The sequence below is a fragment of the Maniola jurtina genome, chromosome 24 (genome assembly GCF_905333055.1).
Source record: "Maniola jurtina chromosome 24, ilManJurt1.1, whole genome shotgun sequence".
Taxonomy (NCBI): domain Eukaryota; kingdom Metazoa; phylum Arthropoda; class Insecta; order Lepidoptera; family Nymphalidae; genus Maniola; species Maniola jurtina.
In genome coordinates this window covers 390082-409554 of record NC_060052.1, presented here as the reverse complement: position 1 = coordinate 409554, position 19473 = coordinate 390082, and the positions used below count along the sequence as shown (strand labels likewise).

At 37.6% G+C, this 19473-nt stretch overlaps 1 protein-coding gene and 1 non-coding gene across 2 annotated transcripts; both read left to right on the top strand.

Annotated features, from left to right (window-relative positions):
* The first annotated feature begins 4216 nt into the window (after nucleotides 1-4216).
* On the top strand, nucleotides 4217-16784 carry LOC123877481 (facilitated trehalose transporter Tret1-like). The gene is made up of 7 exons (XM_045924277.1): nucleotides 4217-4405; nucleotides 7593-7763; nucleotides 8170-8264; nucleotides 10959-10994; nucleotides 11543-11703; nucleotides 12566-12741; nucleotides 14490-16784. Coding segments are annotated over exons 1-7 (1587 nt in total). The 5' UTR covers nucleotides 4217-4404; the 3' UTR covers nucleotides 15437-16784.
* On the top strand, nucleotides 10265-10334 carry LOC123877920. Its single transcript, XR_006798704.1, has one exon. It is a non-coding gene; the product is annotated as a small nucleolar RNA U3 (small nucleolar RNA).
* Nucleotides 16785-19473: the final 2689 nt, after the last annotated feature.

The following is a 19473-nucleotide window of genomic DNA, read 5'->3' as shown; positions in this document are numbered from 1 at the left end:
GCTAGTATAACATACGTCTTAAAAAATCTTATTTCTAAAACTGTGTATGATACCCGTGACTTCGTCCGCACGGCTTTAAGTTTTTTAACTTTCGTGGGAACTCTTTGATTTTCCAGGATAAATAGTTGTCTTTGTCAATTCCTGGGATGTAAGCTACCTCTGCACCCATTGAAATCTGTTAAACGGATGGGTCTTCAAGAATTCCGTAGGAACTCTTTGATTTTCCGGGATAAAAGTAGCCTATGACCTTTCCCGGGATGTAAGCTAACTAAAGATCAAATATAAAATGTTTTGGTTGACATCCCTAACCAAGCGTCATCTTTTTTTTATCACCTACACCAACGTTTTTATGATTGAAGATAAGAAATGTTGGTAAAATTATGAGGCAGCATGGACGCCGGGATTAGGGTATAGGCTATGGGATTCTTTGGTGCGTAGCACGCAAATAATACGCAACGCGCATCACACTAATATCACACTTAATATTATAAAGGCGAAAGTTTGTATGTGTGTGTGTATGTGTGTGTGTGTGTGTGTGTGTGTATGTTTGTTACTCCTTCACGCAAAAACTACTGGACGGATTTGGCTGAAATTCGGAATAGAGATGGATAATATACTGGATTAGCACATAGGCTACTTTTTATCCCGGAAAACCAAAGAGTTCCCACGGGATTTCGAAAAACCTAAATCCACGCGGACGAAGTCGCGGGCGTCAGCTAGTAATATATAAAAGAGGAAAGCTGACTGACTGACTGACTAACTTATTGACTGGCTGACTAATCTATCAACGCAAAGCTCAAACTACATCCGCTAAGAAAGGATTTTTGGAAATTCAACCTTTAAAGGGGAATAGGGGGGTTTAAATTTGTGTAGTCCACGTGGACGAAGTTGCGGGCAAAATCTAGTCTAAAAAGATAAAAGAAAAAGCTGAGTGACTGATCTTCAAAGCACAGCTCAAAGTACTGGACGGATCGGGCTGAAATTTTTCATGCAGATAGCTATTATAACGTAGACATCCGCCAAGAAAGGATTTCTGAAAATTCAATCCCTAAGTGTGTAAAATATGGATTCGAAATGTTTGTAGTCCACGCGGACGAAATTCCAAAAATCCTGAAGCACATATTTATTGTCTTGATTTTTAAACAAAATCTCTAAAATAATATATCAATTTTCATAGATACTTATAACTTACAAAATGAAAGATTTTCATACAAACTTTCATCCCCTATTAAACTCCCATAAGGGTGGAATTTCCAGAAATCCTTTCTTTTTTTCATTGAATTTGAATTTTTACTTTTGTGAATAATTGAATTTAAAACTTAATAGAAATAAAGTAATAGTGATAATATGGATGTGGCAAATACTAATTCTTTGGGTGATAATAATTTTTTACGTCAACTAAAAACTTAAAGCTATGAGGGTTCCGAACGCGCCCTGGTTTGTGAAGAAACCGGCAACAAACTCAGTTGTCCATTAAACTCTTTGACATTGTAAAAAGGATCTCATAAATGTTGGTATTACCCCAATAGCTGCCGTAAAATCTGTATTAACCGTAAAAAGATCTTTCATCAACTATATTAGCTCTAAACTTTTTACTGTCCCTGAGCTGGGTTAAAAAAAGAGGCTAAGTGCGAGTTAGATTTTTTCCGACATTTTGCTTGATAAATCAAAAACTGTGTTGGAATAAACAGGATAAAGCCATTTCATATGATACCCCACTTGGTATAGTAATGTTACTTTGAAAATTGAAAATACTAATTTATTTGTTCATGAACACGTTTTGATATTTTTTTGGGACGTAACCACAAATTCTCGGTTTTTGAATTTTTTCCTTCACTTGTGTTATAAGACCTACCTACCTGCCCATGATTATAGGTCAATAGGAAGTACCGTATAGGTTTTCTTGACAGACACGACAGTCGGATAGACGGACCGACAGACAGACAGACAAAGAAGTGGTCCTATAAGGGTTCATTTTTCTTTTGAGTACGGAACCCCAAAAATAAAATGTTCTGCAAACAAATGACACGAACACCTAATAATGTAAGGAGAATTGTGTTTATATTTGATTTGTGTTTATGGCTTAGCTGTAAAGAAAATCGGATTTATATTGGTTCTACCAAACGATTTAGTATTCCAATATACAATACTAGCAAACACGCCCTGGCTTCTAACTAAAATCGGTTGGAGGTGGAAACCAAAAGTCCTATCACAATGAATGTCTACGTTACATAATTACAAGTGGAAATTAATTTATAGCACCCCCGACAAGTGAAGGTTACAGTAACTAGAAAAGAGCTGATAACTTTCAAACGGCTGAACCGATTTTCTTGAATTATAGCTAAGCACACTCTCGATCAAGCCACATTTCAAACAAAAAAAAACTAAATTAAAATCGGTTCATTATTTTAGGAGCTACGATGCTACAGACAGATACACAGATACCTACTCAGATACACACGTCCAACTTATAATACCCCTCTTTTTGGGTGGGGGGTTAAAAAGGAACCTAGGTTTTCTTCGACTTGGTGTTTACCCAGTTAGATAGGGTCCGCTTGCCTACATTTTACTCCCTACTTTGCCCGGCCTTGAGCACTCGATTTAAATAGTCTATTGGTTTACACTTAGATGTTGTGCGTTTAATGAAATTAGATATCACTTGTTTTAACGGTGAAAGAAAATATTGTCAGGACTAGAAAGTTTTCCATAATGTTTTCAAAGGTGTGTGAAATCTGCCAATCCGAACTTGATAATTATTTACCTTGTTTTTAGCGTTCCGTACCTCAAAAAAAAAACGGAACCCCTAAAGGATCACTTTGTTGTCTGTCTGTCTGTCTGTCCGTCTGTATTTCAAGAAACCTATAGGGTACTTCCCGTTGAACTAGAATCATGAAATTTGGCAGGTAGGTAGGTAGCACAAGTAAAGGAATAAATCCGAAAACCGTGAATTTGTGGTTACATCATTAAAAAAATGTGTTTCAATTTTCAAAGTAAGATAACTATACCACGTGGGGTATCATAATAATGAAAGGGCTTTACTTGTACATTCTAAAACAGATTTTTATTTATTTTTATGCATAATAGTTTTTGATTTATTGTGCAAAATGTCGGAAAAATACCTGAGTACGGAACCCTCGGTGCGCGAGTTTGATTCGCACTTGGCCAGTTTTTAATTTCAATTGTAAACACGGACAAAACTGAGTACTTGAACTTAGTAACAATTGCATTGGTTGATTATGAAACCAAAGGCTTATCAGTCTAATAGACAGAAAAATAAAACCTTATCAATATCTGTACAGTCCTCTTCATAGATTTTTGTAAAACATTGCTATTGTTGATAGGATTTTCGACTATATGGCTTTACAAATAAGTGTTAGTATTGCATGCATGTATTTTTAATAAAGAGTTAAGAGTGGTTTGTCTAGCGATCAGACTAGGGTTGTGTCAGAGTTGAGAGGTTATCAAACCAGGGGTTGTCAAATGCAGTTTTTTCTAATAAATTTAAATTTCAAGTTCACATTAAATTACAATCAAATCATTGGCAGTGGTTGTTAAATGAATAATATCATTATCATTTTGATTACCGATAGAAAACAACCTCCAATATGTTATATTTAGATAAACGATACATGCCAAGATTATAATTAATTAAACAAACTACCCGCTTTCTATTCTTTTCGCCGGAACTTCCAGAGTTGTCCGGCAAAATACACTCACAACGTCACTAGTCACTACTAACTTTGCCTAATTCTACCTACCACTACATTCCTCATAGTTGCTGGCTTAAAGATCGATGGATCTACAGTATGCCAAGACGTATAAAAGTAATTGAAGTCCTGCGCGTTGCTAGAGCGAGCTGCAGGTCTAATCCACGTTCTTTTATCATTTAAATAATCTTCGATTGTATACCTAATATGCTTTTTTCAAGAGCATAATTTGAATAGATTTTTAAACTTGTGTAAAGGCAAGTCCAAAATTGATTGTAGAATTTTGTTATAAAAGGTTATACCCATTTCCACAAATGACTTTTGGACCTTCCTGAGGCGGAGCTTAGGAGTCGCAACTCGCAAGCCTATTACGGTGTCTGGTTAGCCTATTATGTAGATTGCCATTTTCTGGTTGATAGATCAGTTCACTCAGTCAGTCAGTCACATTTTCCTTACACATTAAAGAGAAGATAATCATCGAGCATCCACGCGTTAGCAGCCCTGTCTCATTTTAAAGAAGCTCCGTTCTTATCAAGATCATGTTATTGAGACCCGCCAGTCAATCACATAGCGCCGAGATTTGCGCCTTATTTCTATATCTATCACTTTTTTATATATTTTTTTATATTAACAACAATCAGTTCTCCATGTTTTCATAAGTTGAAAGTTTAGTTTTGTGTTCTCCCATAGTGGTACAAGTATGTATATTTTTTCGTTAAACTTTTTACTATCAATAGCGAGTAAAGGAAGCGTCAGCCGTCGTCATTTCTAATGATAGACGTCCACTGCTGAGTTTAGATCTATTGTAAAGATCGATACAGGATAGGCTCTTGTAACGTGCTTTTAAGACTCTATCCACCTGCCCGGCTAGCATGGGCAGTAGATAAAAATTATATCCCCGATTATATCCACTAATTTCTATGACATCAGTGGATATAATCGGGGGATATAATTTTTATGTACTGCCCATGCTAGCCGGGCTGGTGAGGGTTTGCGAGATCGCCACTTTAGAACATTGTGACTCAAATGTCGATTGGTTCTTTTATGTGCCCCACTTATTGCCACTTCACCAATAACGGTGGTGGTGGAAAATTTACACAATTTTGAATGATTCTGAGAGAGTAATTAGCGGCCTTAGACAGAAACATTTAAGTTTAATTAAATCCTTTACCTTCAAATTAGTACCTACCTTGTTTATTGTAGCGACAACTTTGATCTAAGTTCCTAACTTTACCTACCTAACTGCAATCGAGTTACAGAACTTTAGAAAAACGATCATTAAAATATTGAACATTTAAAACTTTCATCTACCTATTTAAAGTTCGAAAAACTTCTTCAAAAAAATTCTTCTTAGACCTTTAAATTGGCGATTTTTGTTATTATCACATAACAGATTGTTAACTTTAAACGTGAATAATTTTAAACTACAGCATAGTTTTAACGTTTAAACTATCGTGCGGGATTTCTATTATAAGTATTATTAGGGTAGGACCTAGTATTAGTAGGATTACCAACGAAAAATGCTAAATAGGGAAATTGGACCTACCCAGCTTGATTGTGGTTTTTCGATCCCCTGTAAAATATAAATATTTTTTAAAAATTTATTTATCAAAATGCACTAACACGAATTACTTATCATTTACATCTCGCCAAACTGCACAGCAGTTTGTTGGCGAGTTAGCGCTCATAAAAGATTACACTTATCTATAGGTAATAATTATTCACATATATTACAATCACACTAATATTATAAAGGCGAAAGTTTGTATGTGTGTGTGTGTGTGTGTGTGTGTTTGTTACTCCTTCACGCAAAAACTACTGAACGGATTTGGCTGAAATTCTGAATGGAGATAGATAGTATCCTGGATTAGCACATAGGCTACTTTTTATCCCGGAAAATCAAAGAGTTCCCACGGGATTTCGAAAAACCTAAATCCACGCGGACGAAGTCGCGGGCGTCAGCTAGTTTACAATACTTTAATAATATAAACTACTTACATTAACCTACCTTCCTTATCCAATACTAGAAATATTCTTTGAACATTAAATTCACTGTAGGCAGTCGGCGAAGGAGTCCTTAATAACAACTTCTTTTAGTTTGTTCTTAAGGACTCGATCCTGACCAGAATGTTAGGTACTAAGTAGCTACTTAATCTCTTACCATAATAATTAGTTACTTTTGGCAACCTTCTAGAAACTAATATCTATGTATGTGGTTTTCCAGATTTCTGTTAAAATATTCGGTTTCAAAGTTACGCGGTCTTAAAAATTTTCATACAAATCTTTGAGCCCCTGTAATTTTAAAACTACTTACATATTTTTAGAAAAATCTAAAATACCACAGACACAGATATTAGTTTCTAGAATATGTCTGCAAAATTTCATGAACTTTGGTGGCTTAATATTCAAATGAAATTGGAACTACGATTGTATGAAACGAGTGACGGAGAGAGCCCTGTAAATTAGATACAAAACATTCAAGACATTCACTTCAAAGGTCTGATATGACGTCACAGCAGCGTGGATCGCATGATATTTGACCCTTATGCCCTTTGGGAGGGAAAAATAGAGCAGTAAGATTAATTGGTCTAGACGGTTATGCCATCGCTTGAGGTACAGAGGGCAAGTGACTAATAACACAGTCTAAACAGATACTTCATACGATAGTTACGAAAGAAGTTAGTATATAGGGCTCTCTCTCTTATGTCCCTTCCAAATTTATGGCCAGCAACGCGATGTTCAACGGCGTTTCCCGTAAAACGTACATGTAGCCACGATCAACATACGGCATTCACCATACCGTTTGGCGTAAGACAATTTTAACCTCAATTCAATTGGCATTAGATGTTAACCGTTCGAGTGTGGCCACTTAGTTTAACGCGTTGATTATCGCGATAATTATGGCGTTGTTGAGCATTGATGTTAACCTTAATGCAGCCGCAACATTACGTTATCGTTACGTTACGTTTTTAACGGACGTTAAAAAAGCTCTCGTGCGAATGAGGCCTTAGAAGAAGCCCTAAAAAGAAAGATTCGGTTTGGCATTGATAATATTAGTATCTACGGATATGGATGGATTAGTATGGAAGTATGGATGGATATTGTGGTAGGTTATATAAAGTTTTATAAATCCAGTGATAAGAGAATTCAATTAAGCCTTTCAATAAATAATACTATTATAGATAGAAATGGTATGACTAAGGTTAAAGACCAGGTGTTATCTAACCTTGATCCCAGATACAATGTTCATAATATTTTACTTAGTGTTTAAATAAGACTAGGTAAGTATAAGTTCTTCGTGGTATGATTCTATCCGGAATCTAGCCGCAAAGCATCCCACGTGTCCCGGCTGCGAGCTGGAGAGCTGCCATACTCTTTCTAGGTTAGCCCGCTTGTATCTTAGACTGCTTCATCACTTACCACCAGGTGAGATTACGGTCAAGGTAGCCCACCTTGACCGTAATCCACCAGGTGAGATCTTGTATCTGAATCTGAATATGACATGTATCAGTATATCTTGTGGCTAATTTTGCTGTACACAATCTCTAAATCAAACTCAAATTATAAGTCGTTTAGTGCTGTATTTTTCCATAGGGAGCATTATAAAAGAGGTACCAATATTAGACTTGCTTATGTCCGTGTGGACTACATAAACTCCAAACCCCTATTTAACCCCTGAGGGGTTAAATTGTCAAAAATTCTTTCTTAGCGGATGCCTGTCATACCTAATAGCTATCTATCTGCATGCCACCAGCCCGGTCCAACTAGTATTTTGAGCTGTGCATTGTTATATTAGTTAGTCAGTCACGTTTTAAATATATTTATAGACATTGCCAGCAAAACTCAACAAGAACTCAACATCAAATAATATTCAACCAATTTCAGTGGACGACACCACAACAACCTTGGACGCTGAAGCGGGAGCGTCCCACACCGAGCCGGATAACAAGAACGGCCACTCCCTCCACTCCAAGGCTCTGAAGAGGCTGGAAACGGTTCCAGACATCAAGCGAGATACCTCGGGCATCACCACACAGTACATCGCTACTGGCATAGGTAACTTGTTAGCTTTTTAGGGTTTCTGTACCTCCAGATAAAAAAGGGACCCTTATAGGATCACTTCGTTTTCGGCCTGCCTGTCTATCATGTCTGTCAAGACAATATATTTTCATTCAATTAAACTTTTACAAGTACTTTTGAATTGTCAAATGCATCTACCACTGGTTCGGAATGCCTTTCCTACCGAGAAGAACCAGCAAGAAACTCGGTGGTTACTCTTTTGGAAGATTTGATCTACAATATTATGCCATGTATAAAAGTAATTGAAGTCCCGCGCATTGCTGGAGCGAGTAAAATCCACGCTCTTTTATCATTTCATCTTCGATTGTATGATATGCTTTTTTCAGGAGCATAAATTTAATAGATTTTTTAAGCTTGTCATTAAAACTTATTACTTTTTCAGTAAACCTAGGGGCTTTTGCCACCGGAGTGTGCGTAGCGTGGTCGTCCTCAGCCTTGCCTCTGTACCTGACAGCTTCTCCTACAGCACCACCTGACGTTAGTATCTAATTACATCATTAACTTTAAACTATTTACTACTAGCCGATGCCGATTGCGGTTTTTCGAAGTCCCGTGGGAACTCTTTGATTTTCCTGGATAAAAAGTAGCCTATGTGCTAATCTAGCATATTATCTATCTCCATTCCCAGCCAATTAGCTAGTAGATTTTGCGTGAAGGAGTAACAAACTAACACACACTAACTACAAGTAACACACACACATACACACAAACTTTCGCCTTAATAATATTAGTATGAAGTGTGATAGATACCTCAGATAAAGAATCAAGGTGGACTCGGTGGACTCGACATTAAAATGATAATACCTTGTTAGAGCAAGCTAAGTGCATGGAAAAGTTCTGAAGAGTGATAAAGACAAACACATTTTTTTGTCTTTGCCATAGTTTAGCTTTTTGTTTGGGCACAATTGTTATCTAATATGTATACAAATGTCTAATATGCATAAAATATAAAAATGTTATATAAACTATGCATACTACTATACAAATGCGAAAGTGTGTCTGTCTGTCTGCTTTCTGGGCTGCTTAACCAATTCTGACAAAATTTAGTGCATTTTTTGTATTTTAGCGATGTGAAATTAAGGGCGTTTGTACACTCAGTCGTATTAAATTCGCATTGGTTTACGTCAACGATCCATCAAATACGAATGGTAAAAATACGAATGTGTGCACATGTTTTGTATGGCGGCCACTTTGAATCGTATTTTTACGAAAAGGATTACGAATTGGATACGACTTAGTGTAGGAACGCCCTTTTAGTATGATTTTAAATCAGCAAATAAAAAAAGCCACTACAGTTACAATCTTCGTTAGGATACGACTACATAACTGCGAATAGCTAGGTCCATTTTACTTTGACGTTACTATTTATGTTTCGACCGCCGAATTCTATCAACGTTAGCGAGATATACAATCTTATACTAATCCTACTGGTGTTTTCTAACGAAGGATCTAAATTTCGCAGAAGGAAAATGGGGGAAAATGTAAGGAATCCGTTCTGAGATTCGGTTACCGAACTCAAAATACTCCAAGTTAGTTGGAAACAATCCGTAACACGATATAGCCGGTGAAGCGCCGTAAATTATGTTTTCACAACAAACTCGATTAATAATAACTTATAGAGAAAGAGCCTGTGAGGGCCAGACCTTCGTTATTTTATAAAAGCTGAAAGATTGTCCCCAACACAGGGAGGAACGATCAGCTACTATGAAGTTCGGATCATCGTGGCTTTGGCTGATAAAAGTTAACAAATGTGTATACAATTTTCCGTCATGTATAGTGAATTTTTAACCGACTTCAAAAAAGGAGGAGGTTCTCAATTCGTCGGAATCTTTTTTTTTGCTCCTTTAGTGCTGCAAATATTCATGGGCGCGAGTGATTACCACTTAACATCAGGTGACCCGCCTGCTCGTTTACTCGCTATTTTTTTTTATTAAAAATCCTTTTGAGTGTTGTTTTGCAAATCACCTCATTCATTACTAGGCACTTAGGCTGAAATCTATAGCGCGCACTTTGACTTTGCCTAGACTTAACAGGGCTCTATCCGTCACTTGCTTCCACTCGCTTCATACAATCGTAGTTCCAATTTCATTTGAATATTAAGCAACCAAAGTCCATGAAATTTTACAGACATATTCTAGAAACTAATATCTGTGTCTGAGGTGTTTTAGATTTTTCTAAAAATATGTAGTTTTAAAATTACAGGGGCTCAAAGATTTGTATGTTTAAGACCGCGTAACTTTGAAACCGAATATTTTAACAGAAATCTGGAAAACCACAGACATAGATATTAGTTTCTAGAATATGTCTGCAAAATTTTATGGACTTTGGTTGCTTAATATTCAAATGAAATTGGAACTACGATTGTATGAAGCGAGTAGAAGCGAGTGATGGAGAGAGCCCTCTTAAGTTTCAGTTATTTAATGAGACAGATTTATGCCAGCTGTATAACCCTGTCTCGTTTTAACAGTGTGTTAAGTAAGACCTTACTTCATAGGATCATTTCTTTAGTAAGCTCTTAACAAGACGAACGGTGTCTTAAGACAAAGTTCGCTCTATGAATCTCAACCTCTCGTTGGCAATCTCCTGACTTGTTTAGCACCTACTCACAGGCTCTTTAACTGCAATTAATAATAGCTCAGCTTTTCAGCAGAATGGCGGGCAGGCGCTGAGATCTGTTTGTCTTGCGTCGATTTATAAAAGGCCAGCGCGCGCCCACCATTTCAATTTTCAATAGACATTTTAATCTAACTTTACATTAATTTTTGGGATTCGAGGAAAATTAAGACATACTTTTCCCCAGAGTATATTGTGGCTGAACATTTTTATGTAGTTTTGGGTACTTCGTCATTATCTTGATTAGCCTATCACCAGCTCTGACTACGGAATTTGACCATAGATCACCATGTTGGGCAAGAGTGGCTTGACAGACTTCACACACCTTTGAGAACATTATGGAGAACTCTATGCGGGTTTCCTCACCATATTTTCCTTCATCATTAAAACAAGTGATATTTATCAAGTTAGAGGTGCGTGCCCTGGATCGAACCCCCAACCCCCTGAAAAGGAGGCCAACTTCTAAACCACAAAGTTATCACCGGCACTTCTATACTAGCTCTTAAAGTATAGAATATATACTAGTTAATAGGTTGTAGCATATTTATTTTGTTTCAGTTTCAATCGTTAAATGGCACACATCCTAAAGTTACAGTAAGTTATTTGCAGTTATAAAGAAAATAATATTCGATTATAAACGATTAAAAACTTACATTAATTGCAGTAGCAGATAATTTAAGCAGCAACATAGTTGCACATAATCCTTCCTTTTTACGAATTTTATAAAAAAAAACACCTGGCAACAATTGTTTATATAGGGTTCCGTTCCTCAAGGATATCAATGGGACCCTATAACTAACTTTCCGCTGTTAGTCTGTCTGTCCGTCCGTCCGACCCTCCGTCTGTCTGTCACTCGTTGCTGAATATGTATTTCTCTTGCCGCTATTACAGCAAATAATAAATTTCAAAATGGCCGCAATGAAAATTTAAAAAAAAGTTATAAACACAGACAGCGGAAGAGAAATCTCTCCCTCTGCCTATCTGTATTTCCCAATACCTATTACAATCCTCTTTAAAACAAGAGCCAATAGCCATCTTCTAGGTACACGCGTCCCATCTTAGGCCACATCATCACTTTCCATCAGGTGTGATTGTGGTCAAGCGTGTGCCTATAATGAATTTAAAAAAAAATGTTTTTCCAGCTGTCAAGATCCGAAGGGTCATGGGTAGCGTCCCTGCTTTGCCTAGGAGCCCTGTTCGGCGCGGTGCCAGCTGGTCTCATATCGGAGTACTTTGGGAGGAAGAAGACCTTATTGTATTTGGCTCTCCCACTGCTTGTGTCTTGGATATTGGTGGCTTCCAGGTAAGAAAATGGAATATCAATTACATACATTTATTTTTATTATTTTTTTTTTAACCCCCGACCCAAAAAGAGGGGTGTTATAAGTTTGACCTGTGCATCTGTGTGTCTGTGTATCTGTCTGAGGTATCGTAGCTCCTAAACTAATTAACCGATTTTAATTTAGTTTTTTTTTTGTTTGAAAGGTGGCTTGATCGAGAGTGTTCTTAGAGAAAATCGGTTCAGCCGTTTGAAAGGTATCAGCTCTCTTCTAGTTACTGTAACCTTCATTTGTTTGGGGTGTTATACATTTTTAATTTAAACTTGTTTACAATGACGCGGATTAAAAAAACTAAATCAACAAAATGCGGGCGATTTTGTTGATTTAGTTTTTTTTTTAATTCCATGGGAACTATTTGATTTTCCGGGATGAAAGGTAGCCTGTATCCGTCTACATAATGAAGATTCTGTTTGTAACTCGTCAAAATCGGTTGAACGGATGGACTTTTGGAAATTCCGTGCAAACTCTTTGATTTTTCCCGGATAAAAAGTAACCTATTTGTCCCTTTTGGGGATTCTAGGCTATTTTTGTACCAACTTCCATCTGAAACTATAGATAAAATAAATATCAATTCCTTACAGTTGGTATTAGCTTCAGAGCAGTTGTTAAGGATCTTTATAAATAAGAGTAAATATTAACCCTGTGAAAACAACTTTTAATTTAATTAATTGAAAAACTTCTTCCACTAAACAAGTACTACTAATAAAGATATAATAAGTAAGTATTTTCGCTTTGTACAAGATATTATCAGCTATCTGGTTTGATATAAATAAGAGCTTTGTAAACGAGTTGTTAATAAAAAAATTAAAAAGAAACTATTTTCAGTCCTAATGTATACGGATTATTCGTGGGCCGCTTCGTGGGCGGCGTGGCCGTGGGCGCCTTCAGCGTGGGCGTACCGCCCTACGTTGAGGATATAGCTGAGGCACATCTACTGCCTGCGCTTGCCAACTTTTACCACGTACTATTTGCTTGTGGTATACTCTTTGGATATATTATTGGTAAGTTCCTATCTAAATACCTTAAACTGGCGACAGAAGGGCGCAAAGAATCAACCTGGCTGTTCAGCATAGAATCATAGCCGAGACTCATTTATTATTCATCAACTCTGGTGGGAGGCATCGGGCGTGGCTAGTTACCACCCTAGTGGCGAAGCCGTACCGCTAAGTGATTTAGCGTACCCGCACGATGCCGTGTATAAACCAACGGAGTATGGGTTTCATGAAAACTGCCATACCCCTTCCAGGTTAGCCTGCTTCCACCTTAGACTGCATCATCACTTACCATCAGGTGGGATTGCAGTGAAGGACTAACATGTATCTGAATGAAAAAAAAAAACCTATTCATCACCATCATAAAAAGAAACTTGCGTAGTCACAGGCATAAGATTGTATATGATATTCGATGATTCCCGCGACTTTGTCCGCGTGAATTTAGGTTTTTAAAATCCCGTGGGACCTCTTTGATTTTCCAGGATAAAGATACCTATGTCAGTTTCGGGGACGCAAGCTACCTCTAGACCATATGAATCGGTTAAACGGATGAGCCTTTGAGAATCCCGTGGGAACTCTTTGATTCACCGGGATAAAAGTAACCTATGTCCGTCCCCGGGATGTAAGCTAACTCTGTATCAAATTTCATCAAAATCGGTTAAGCTGTTGGGCTGTGAACAGCTAGCTTTTCACCCACACAGACACACACTTTCGCATTTACAATATTAGTATGGGGGTGCATAATACGCTATTGCAACTAGGCCATATTACGTCCCTCTCGTTATTTCACTAGACAAATCTGCCGCATTCAGGTTTGACCGCTTAATTTTTCGAACACGTACCAAAAATAAAATGAAATACTAGCCATTTCTCTCTTGTGTCATGCCCCGACCGCCGCCTGAACATCAGAGGCTGACGTGTTTAGTATGCGGCCCTGTCTCCCAACGCTCCAATAATAATTTATATTTATTTTGTAGCCACTTCAACCCTTATAACAATTTTTCGCACGTTCCTTGCTCCTTACGCTACTACAGGATTGCGATACATGCTCTGACGCGTAAAGTTATTTTCATTTTTAAGGTTCCCTACCTCTAAAAGGAAAAAAGGAACCCTTAGGTATACCTAATTTATAGGATCACTTTGTTGTTTGTCCGTCTGTCCGTCCGTCGTATCCGTCAAGAAAACTTATAGGATACTTCCCATTGACCATGGATCATGAATTTTGCCAGGTAGCGATGTTTATAGTACAAGTAAAGTGACCACACTGAAAATCGTTAATTTGTGGTTACAAAATATCACAAAAAATATTTAACAGTGCTATTTTTTGTAAGAGCGCAGGTACGGAACCCATCGTAGTCCGACTCGAACTTGACTGATTCTTCCCTGGTAACAGAGTAACGTACTTATACACGGGTGTGTATTCTGGGCGGAATTTTGAGTAACAAGGTCCTTTGAGACATGCCACAAATATCATTATGGCAAAATTTAGACAGGCCCAAATGATACATAAGTCACAATCATTTACAATACTACAATATTGTCAGTCGGCAGTTGCGTTCATTTGTTCTTAGCACATCATCATCATCATCACCATGCACCCATTGCCGGGCCACTACTGAGTACAGGTATCCTTTCACAATAAGAAGGGCTTTGGCCATAGCCATGTGACCAAGTATGGATTGGCAGACTTCACATACCTTTGAGAACATTATGAAAAAAATTCTTTAGAAACATTAAGAATCATTTTTTGTTTCCAGGCATGGTTCAGAGCATATCCTGGCTATCAGTTCTCTGCGCGAGCATACCCGTTGCCTTCTTCATAGCTTTCATCTTCCTACCAGAATCCCCAGCATATCTGATGTCTCAAGGAAAATTCAGCGAGGCCAAAGCTGCTTTACGATACTTCAGAGGAATTGACAACGACGTCGATGGAGAACTGAAATCTATAAAGGAGTCTTTACGAAGCTATGCCAAGAACAGAATGACATTCAAACAGTTGTTTACCACACGAGCAACTGTCAAAGCACTAGTCGTCTCTTTCGGACTCATGATCTTCCAACAGATGAGTGGAATATACCCTGTCCTTTTCTACTCCGAAATTATCTTCAGCACTTTCGCCAATCCGTTGTACGCGCCAGGAGCTACATATATTCCAAGTATAATTCTTGGATTTTGTTTAGTTTCTTCCACATACTTTTCAACGATGTTCCTTAAAAGGGTGCGAAGACGTGTCCTTTTACTGGTTTCTTTTTCGGCAATGGCGTTAAGTTTGGGTTGCCTAGCAGTTTATTACCATTTGAAAGCATCCAATTTATCGTCAAGCAAGACTTGGGTACCTGTTTTTGCTTTATGTATATTTGTATCCGTATACGCCGCTGGTGTTGGACCTATCCCTTGGTTGATGCTTCGAGAAATATTCCCTCCAAACGTGAGGAGACGGGCCACTGCGATTACAGCTGGTTTCCACTGGTTTTTAGCATTTGGGGTGACTAAATTGTACCAGAATTTGGAGGAAATGGTCAAACCTGGTTGGGCGTTATGGCATTTTGCAGTTGTTTGTATTATAGGTACAATTTTCGTATACTTCTTCGTACCAGAAACTAAGGGAAGGACGTTGGAAGAGATTCAGAATGAATTTGATGGTATTCATAAAAGTAGGCCTCACAGACATGTTATTCAAGTAGAGACTGTTGCTGCTTCTTAATCACTTATTTATTAACTTGGTTATGAGTTAATACCTACTGATAACATAGCAATCTGTTGTATCACGAAAGTTTAAGTTATCACATAACTTATCAGGTCTTTAACTATCCACGCAAAAATTACGTGTATCTGTTGATCTGTTGAGCCCTAACTGAAGAACAAAATACACTTTTGGATTTAGGTATTAGGTAGGCATTTATGGTATGGGTAGTTATATGTACTTCATTTAATTATGCAGAACACTTTAAAAGGTTCATCTTGAAACCAAGCGCTGCAGCTTGATGCGGTCTTCGCGGAACGGGGAACTTTATTTGTTCCTCGTTAATTTGAATACTTTATAGATTAACTTACGTCTTAGTAAGACATCTTTAAACTAATTTGTGCCCCACCCAGATTATGTTTGTATAACAATTTTTTTTGATATAGGGAAGTACCTACTTATAATGTAGGTATAATTTTGGTAACAATTATGAAAATTGGTTTGTCAAAGTCAAAGTCAAAGTCAAAATCATTTATTCAAAGTAGGTACAATTGTACTCCTTTTGATGGTCGAAATTCTTAAACTTGTTTAACATGATTTCATAATGACTGTAGAATCTTTAGTTACATAATCAAATAATTTTGTTACATTATCGTACAAGACTTATAATTCAATTTCACAAATTTAATAATTGTAATTTGAGTTTTGAGTAAAATTATGATTCGAACCACAGCATCAGTATTTATGAGATGGGAATTTGCCTTTTAAATTATTCAGATTTCAAAGTTTCCAAATTATAAAGTTGAAGTAATGAAGTTATAAGATGCAATGTAGGCTTTGCTACGTCGTTGTTAAGGCCAGTTCAGATAGACAAACATTTGTCGCGCGTTGATGCGAGTAGACACGCGACATTAAGGCACTTTGTCTTTGCTCAGACTTAAGACACTGTTAAAACGAGACAGCGCTATACCGCTGGCATAAATGTGTCTCGTTTTAACTAAAACTTAAGTCTAAGCGAAGTCAAAGTGCCCTCTTAGATTTCAACCTAAGGCTGAGATCTATAGAGCGCGCATTGACTTTGATCTGACTTAAGACACTGTTAAAATGAGACAGTGTTATATCGCTGCCATACACTTGTCTCTTTTTAACTGAAACTTAAGTCTAAGCATAGTCAAAGTGTTTTAGGGTTCCATATCCGAAGGATGCCAACGGTATCCAATTACTAAGCCTCCGCTGTTCGTCCGTTCGTCTGACTGTCGAAGAACTGTATCTCGTGAATAGGTAGGGAGTTGAAATTTTAACAGAATATGTATTCCTTTTGCTACTATAACAACGAATAATAAAATTCTAAAAATGGCTATCAAGAAAAAAATTAAACATGATGGTACGGAACCCGTCTTGTGCAAGTCCGACTTGCACTTGGCCGGTTTTTAATCGTCTAATTGTTATCTATATTAATATTATGATTATAAATAGGTGCCGTCTACACGTTACGATAAGTTTATAAGGCGACGACGTCATGACTCACGAGTCACGACGTGCTACAAAACAAAAAGTCGCTAGTGTGTACTTACACTTAGCTCAACTTTGATAGCTCTTATTACTGCTATTGTTAACTTAGGGTTTACAGTGAACTTTAGTTTTCTATCAACAAGTAATTTAATGATCGGAGACTTTACTTAATATTTAATTATTTATTAGTTTTAGGTACATAATAATTATTGTATTTAAGTGGTGTGCGTATGTATTTATTTACTTATAAAAGCATCAATGTAATTAAAATATTTTTATACTTGGTTTTTTTTTTCGTAAAATATCCTGATAGCTCAACCCTTACTTTGAAACAAGTTAAAATATTTGAAGGAACTTCCGAAATATCTGATGTGATTGATTTGATTATGGATTGGCAGAATTCACACTCTTTGAGAATATTACGGAGAACTCTCAGGCATGGAGGTTTCCTCACGATGTTTTCCTTCACCGTTAAAGAATATCTTAAAACGATCGTATCTTTGACCTCCGGAATAGAAAAGCTGAATAAGATAATAATGCTATGAGTATACTTTGTAGACCTCCTTGACGCAGTGGTTAGCGCTGTGGTCTTAATCCTGGGAGGTCCCGGGTTCGATTCCTGGCTGGGGTTTATAATTTCTAAGTCTCTGGTATAGTGGGAGGCTTTAGCCGTGGCTAGTTACCACCCTACTGGCAAAGCCGTGCCGCCAAGCGACTTGCGTTCTTATACGATGCCGTGTAGAAACCAAAGGGGTATGGGTTTAATAAAAACTGCCATACCCTTTCCAGGTCAGCCCGCTTCCATCATAGACTGCATCATCACTTACCACCAGGTGTCTAACGCTGAATGATAGGCACTGAGGTTGGTTGGTTCTACATTGCTGCTTCTCTGGGTGATATTAAAATATTGTTTAGAAAGCTTGCGATGAATTAAAAAATGAACTCTGTGTCTATCATTCATTGTTAGACACTTAGAGAATCACTCCGCCGGTGAGATTGCAGTCTAATTGTGTCAGAATTAAAAAAAAGAGTAGGTATTTAAGCAAAATATAGGTCTATCTCAGAAGTTTTCACGCCTAACTGTAGAATATTTCTAACAACGTAAGCAGCAAACAGCAGTTATAGCGAGCCGGTGATGGGTTGATCATCAGCTCGCCAGCTAGACAATCACCACTGCGTCAGAGGATCGTCAAGTGGGTGTTCTCCATCTCTGAGTGATATAAACCCTTATGTCGACTTCAGTTATTCCCGCGTAGAAGAACGTGCGCCACATATTTCACATTGCGACATTTGGCAAGAAAATATTACCTAGGCTAAGAGATTGGCCAAATTATAACATTGAAGATGACACAATAGAACTTTAAGCTAACCTTGTTTGTGCAAATCATGTCCGCGTGAAATGTTGCCAATTTTTTTTAGTAGCTAGTAGATATACTAGGGATGGAAATAGGCATTTTTTTATCCCAGAGAATAAAAGAGTTCCCGCGGGTTAAAAAATATATCCATGCGGACAAAGTCGCAGGTATTAATTATTATCTATTGTACAAAATAATCATTTGAATTTGAATAAAATGATTTGAAACAGAAACCCGGATGAGTTTGTTGTGGGCTCTTCTTAGAATTGGGCGCGTTTGGAACCCTCGTAGCTTTAACTTTAAGTTAACGTAATTAATTATGACCACTACATCATCGTTTGACAATCAGAAAGTGAACAATAGTACCCGATTCTTTGTTGACTTCGACTTTGATTACTTGCAAACCTAGATAACGAAAAGTTTCCTATTCAGTGGGTTTAAACTCTTTGAATGGAACACCTACCGGTTCTCAGCCTAATATGTTTCCCTCAGCAATCTTTTTAGGCAAATGGTGAGTATAAAAGGTAAAAATGGCCGTTACTTCAGGCGTTACCTGAAAAAAGCCTGAGGTAATCAGAGCTATAACATTCGGGCCCACTGGCACGCGGCAGGAATCTCTGAATAACTCAGCTTTGTAGACTTGGACCATTTCGCAGGTAGCATGTGAAATTATATATGACTAGCCGATGCCCGCGACTTCGCCCGCGTGGATTTAGGTTTTTCGAAATCCCGTGGGAACTCTTTGATTTTCCGGGATAAAAAGTAGCCTATGTGCTAATCCAGGATATTATCTATCTCCATTCCAAATTTCAGCCAAATCCGTCCAGTAGTTTTTGCGTGAAGGAGTAACAAACACACACACACACACACACACACACATACAAACTTTCACCTTTATAATATTAGTGTGATCGCATCCAACTTATAAAAAGCTGAGAATTACTCAGAGGCCGATGGAGAGAGCTATGCTTCGAGTTTCTCTACGTGATCAGATTAGGAATGAGGGGATCCGTAGGAGAACCAGAGTAACCCACATAGCTCAACGGGTTGTAAAGCTGAAGTGGCATAGACTTTGGGGTTCCAAGAACGTGAATATTCCCAAAAAAAGCGACATCACGCGGAAATCACAACGCTGAAAGACCCTCCAAAAACGAATTAAAAAAAATGGGTTGTCTGTAAAGTCGGTTTACT

What these genes read in the sequence shown, in the direction of transcription:
- LOC123877481 (XM_045924277.1), top strand. An exon ending in GTACATCGCTACTGGCATAG is followed by an intron (nt 7,764 to 8,169) that starts GTAACTTGTTAG and finishes TTACTTTTTCAG; the next exon opens with TAAACCTAGGGGCTTTTGCC. An exon ending in ACTCTTTGGATATATTATTG is followed by an intron (nt 12,742 to 14,489) that starts GTAAGTTCCTAT and finishes TTTTGTTTCCAG; the next exon opens with GCATGGTTCAGAGCATATCC.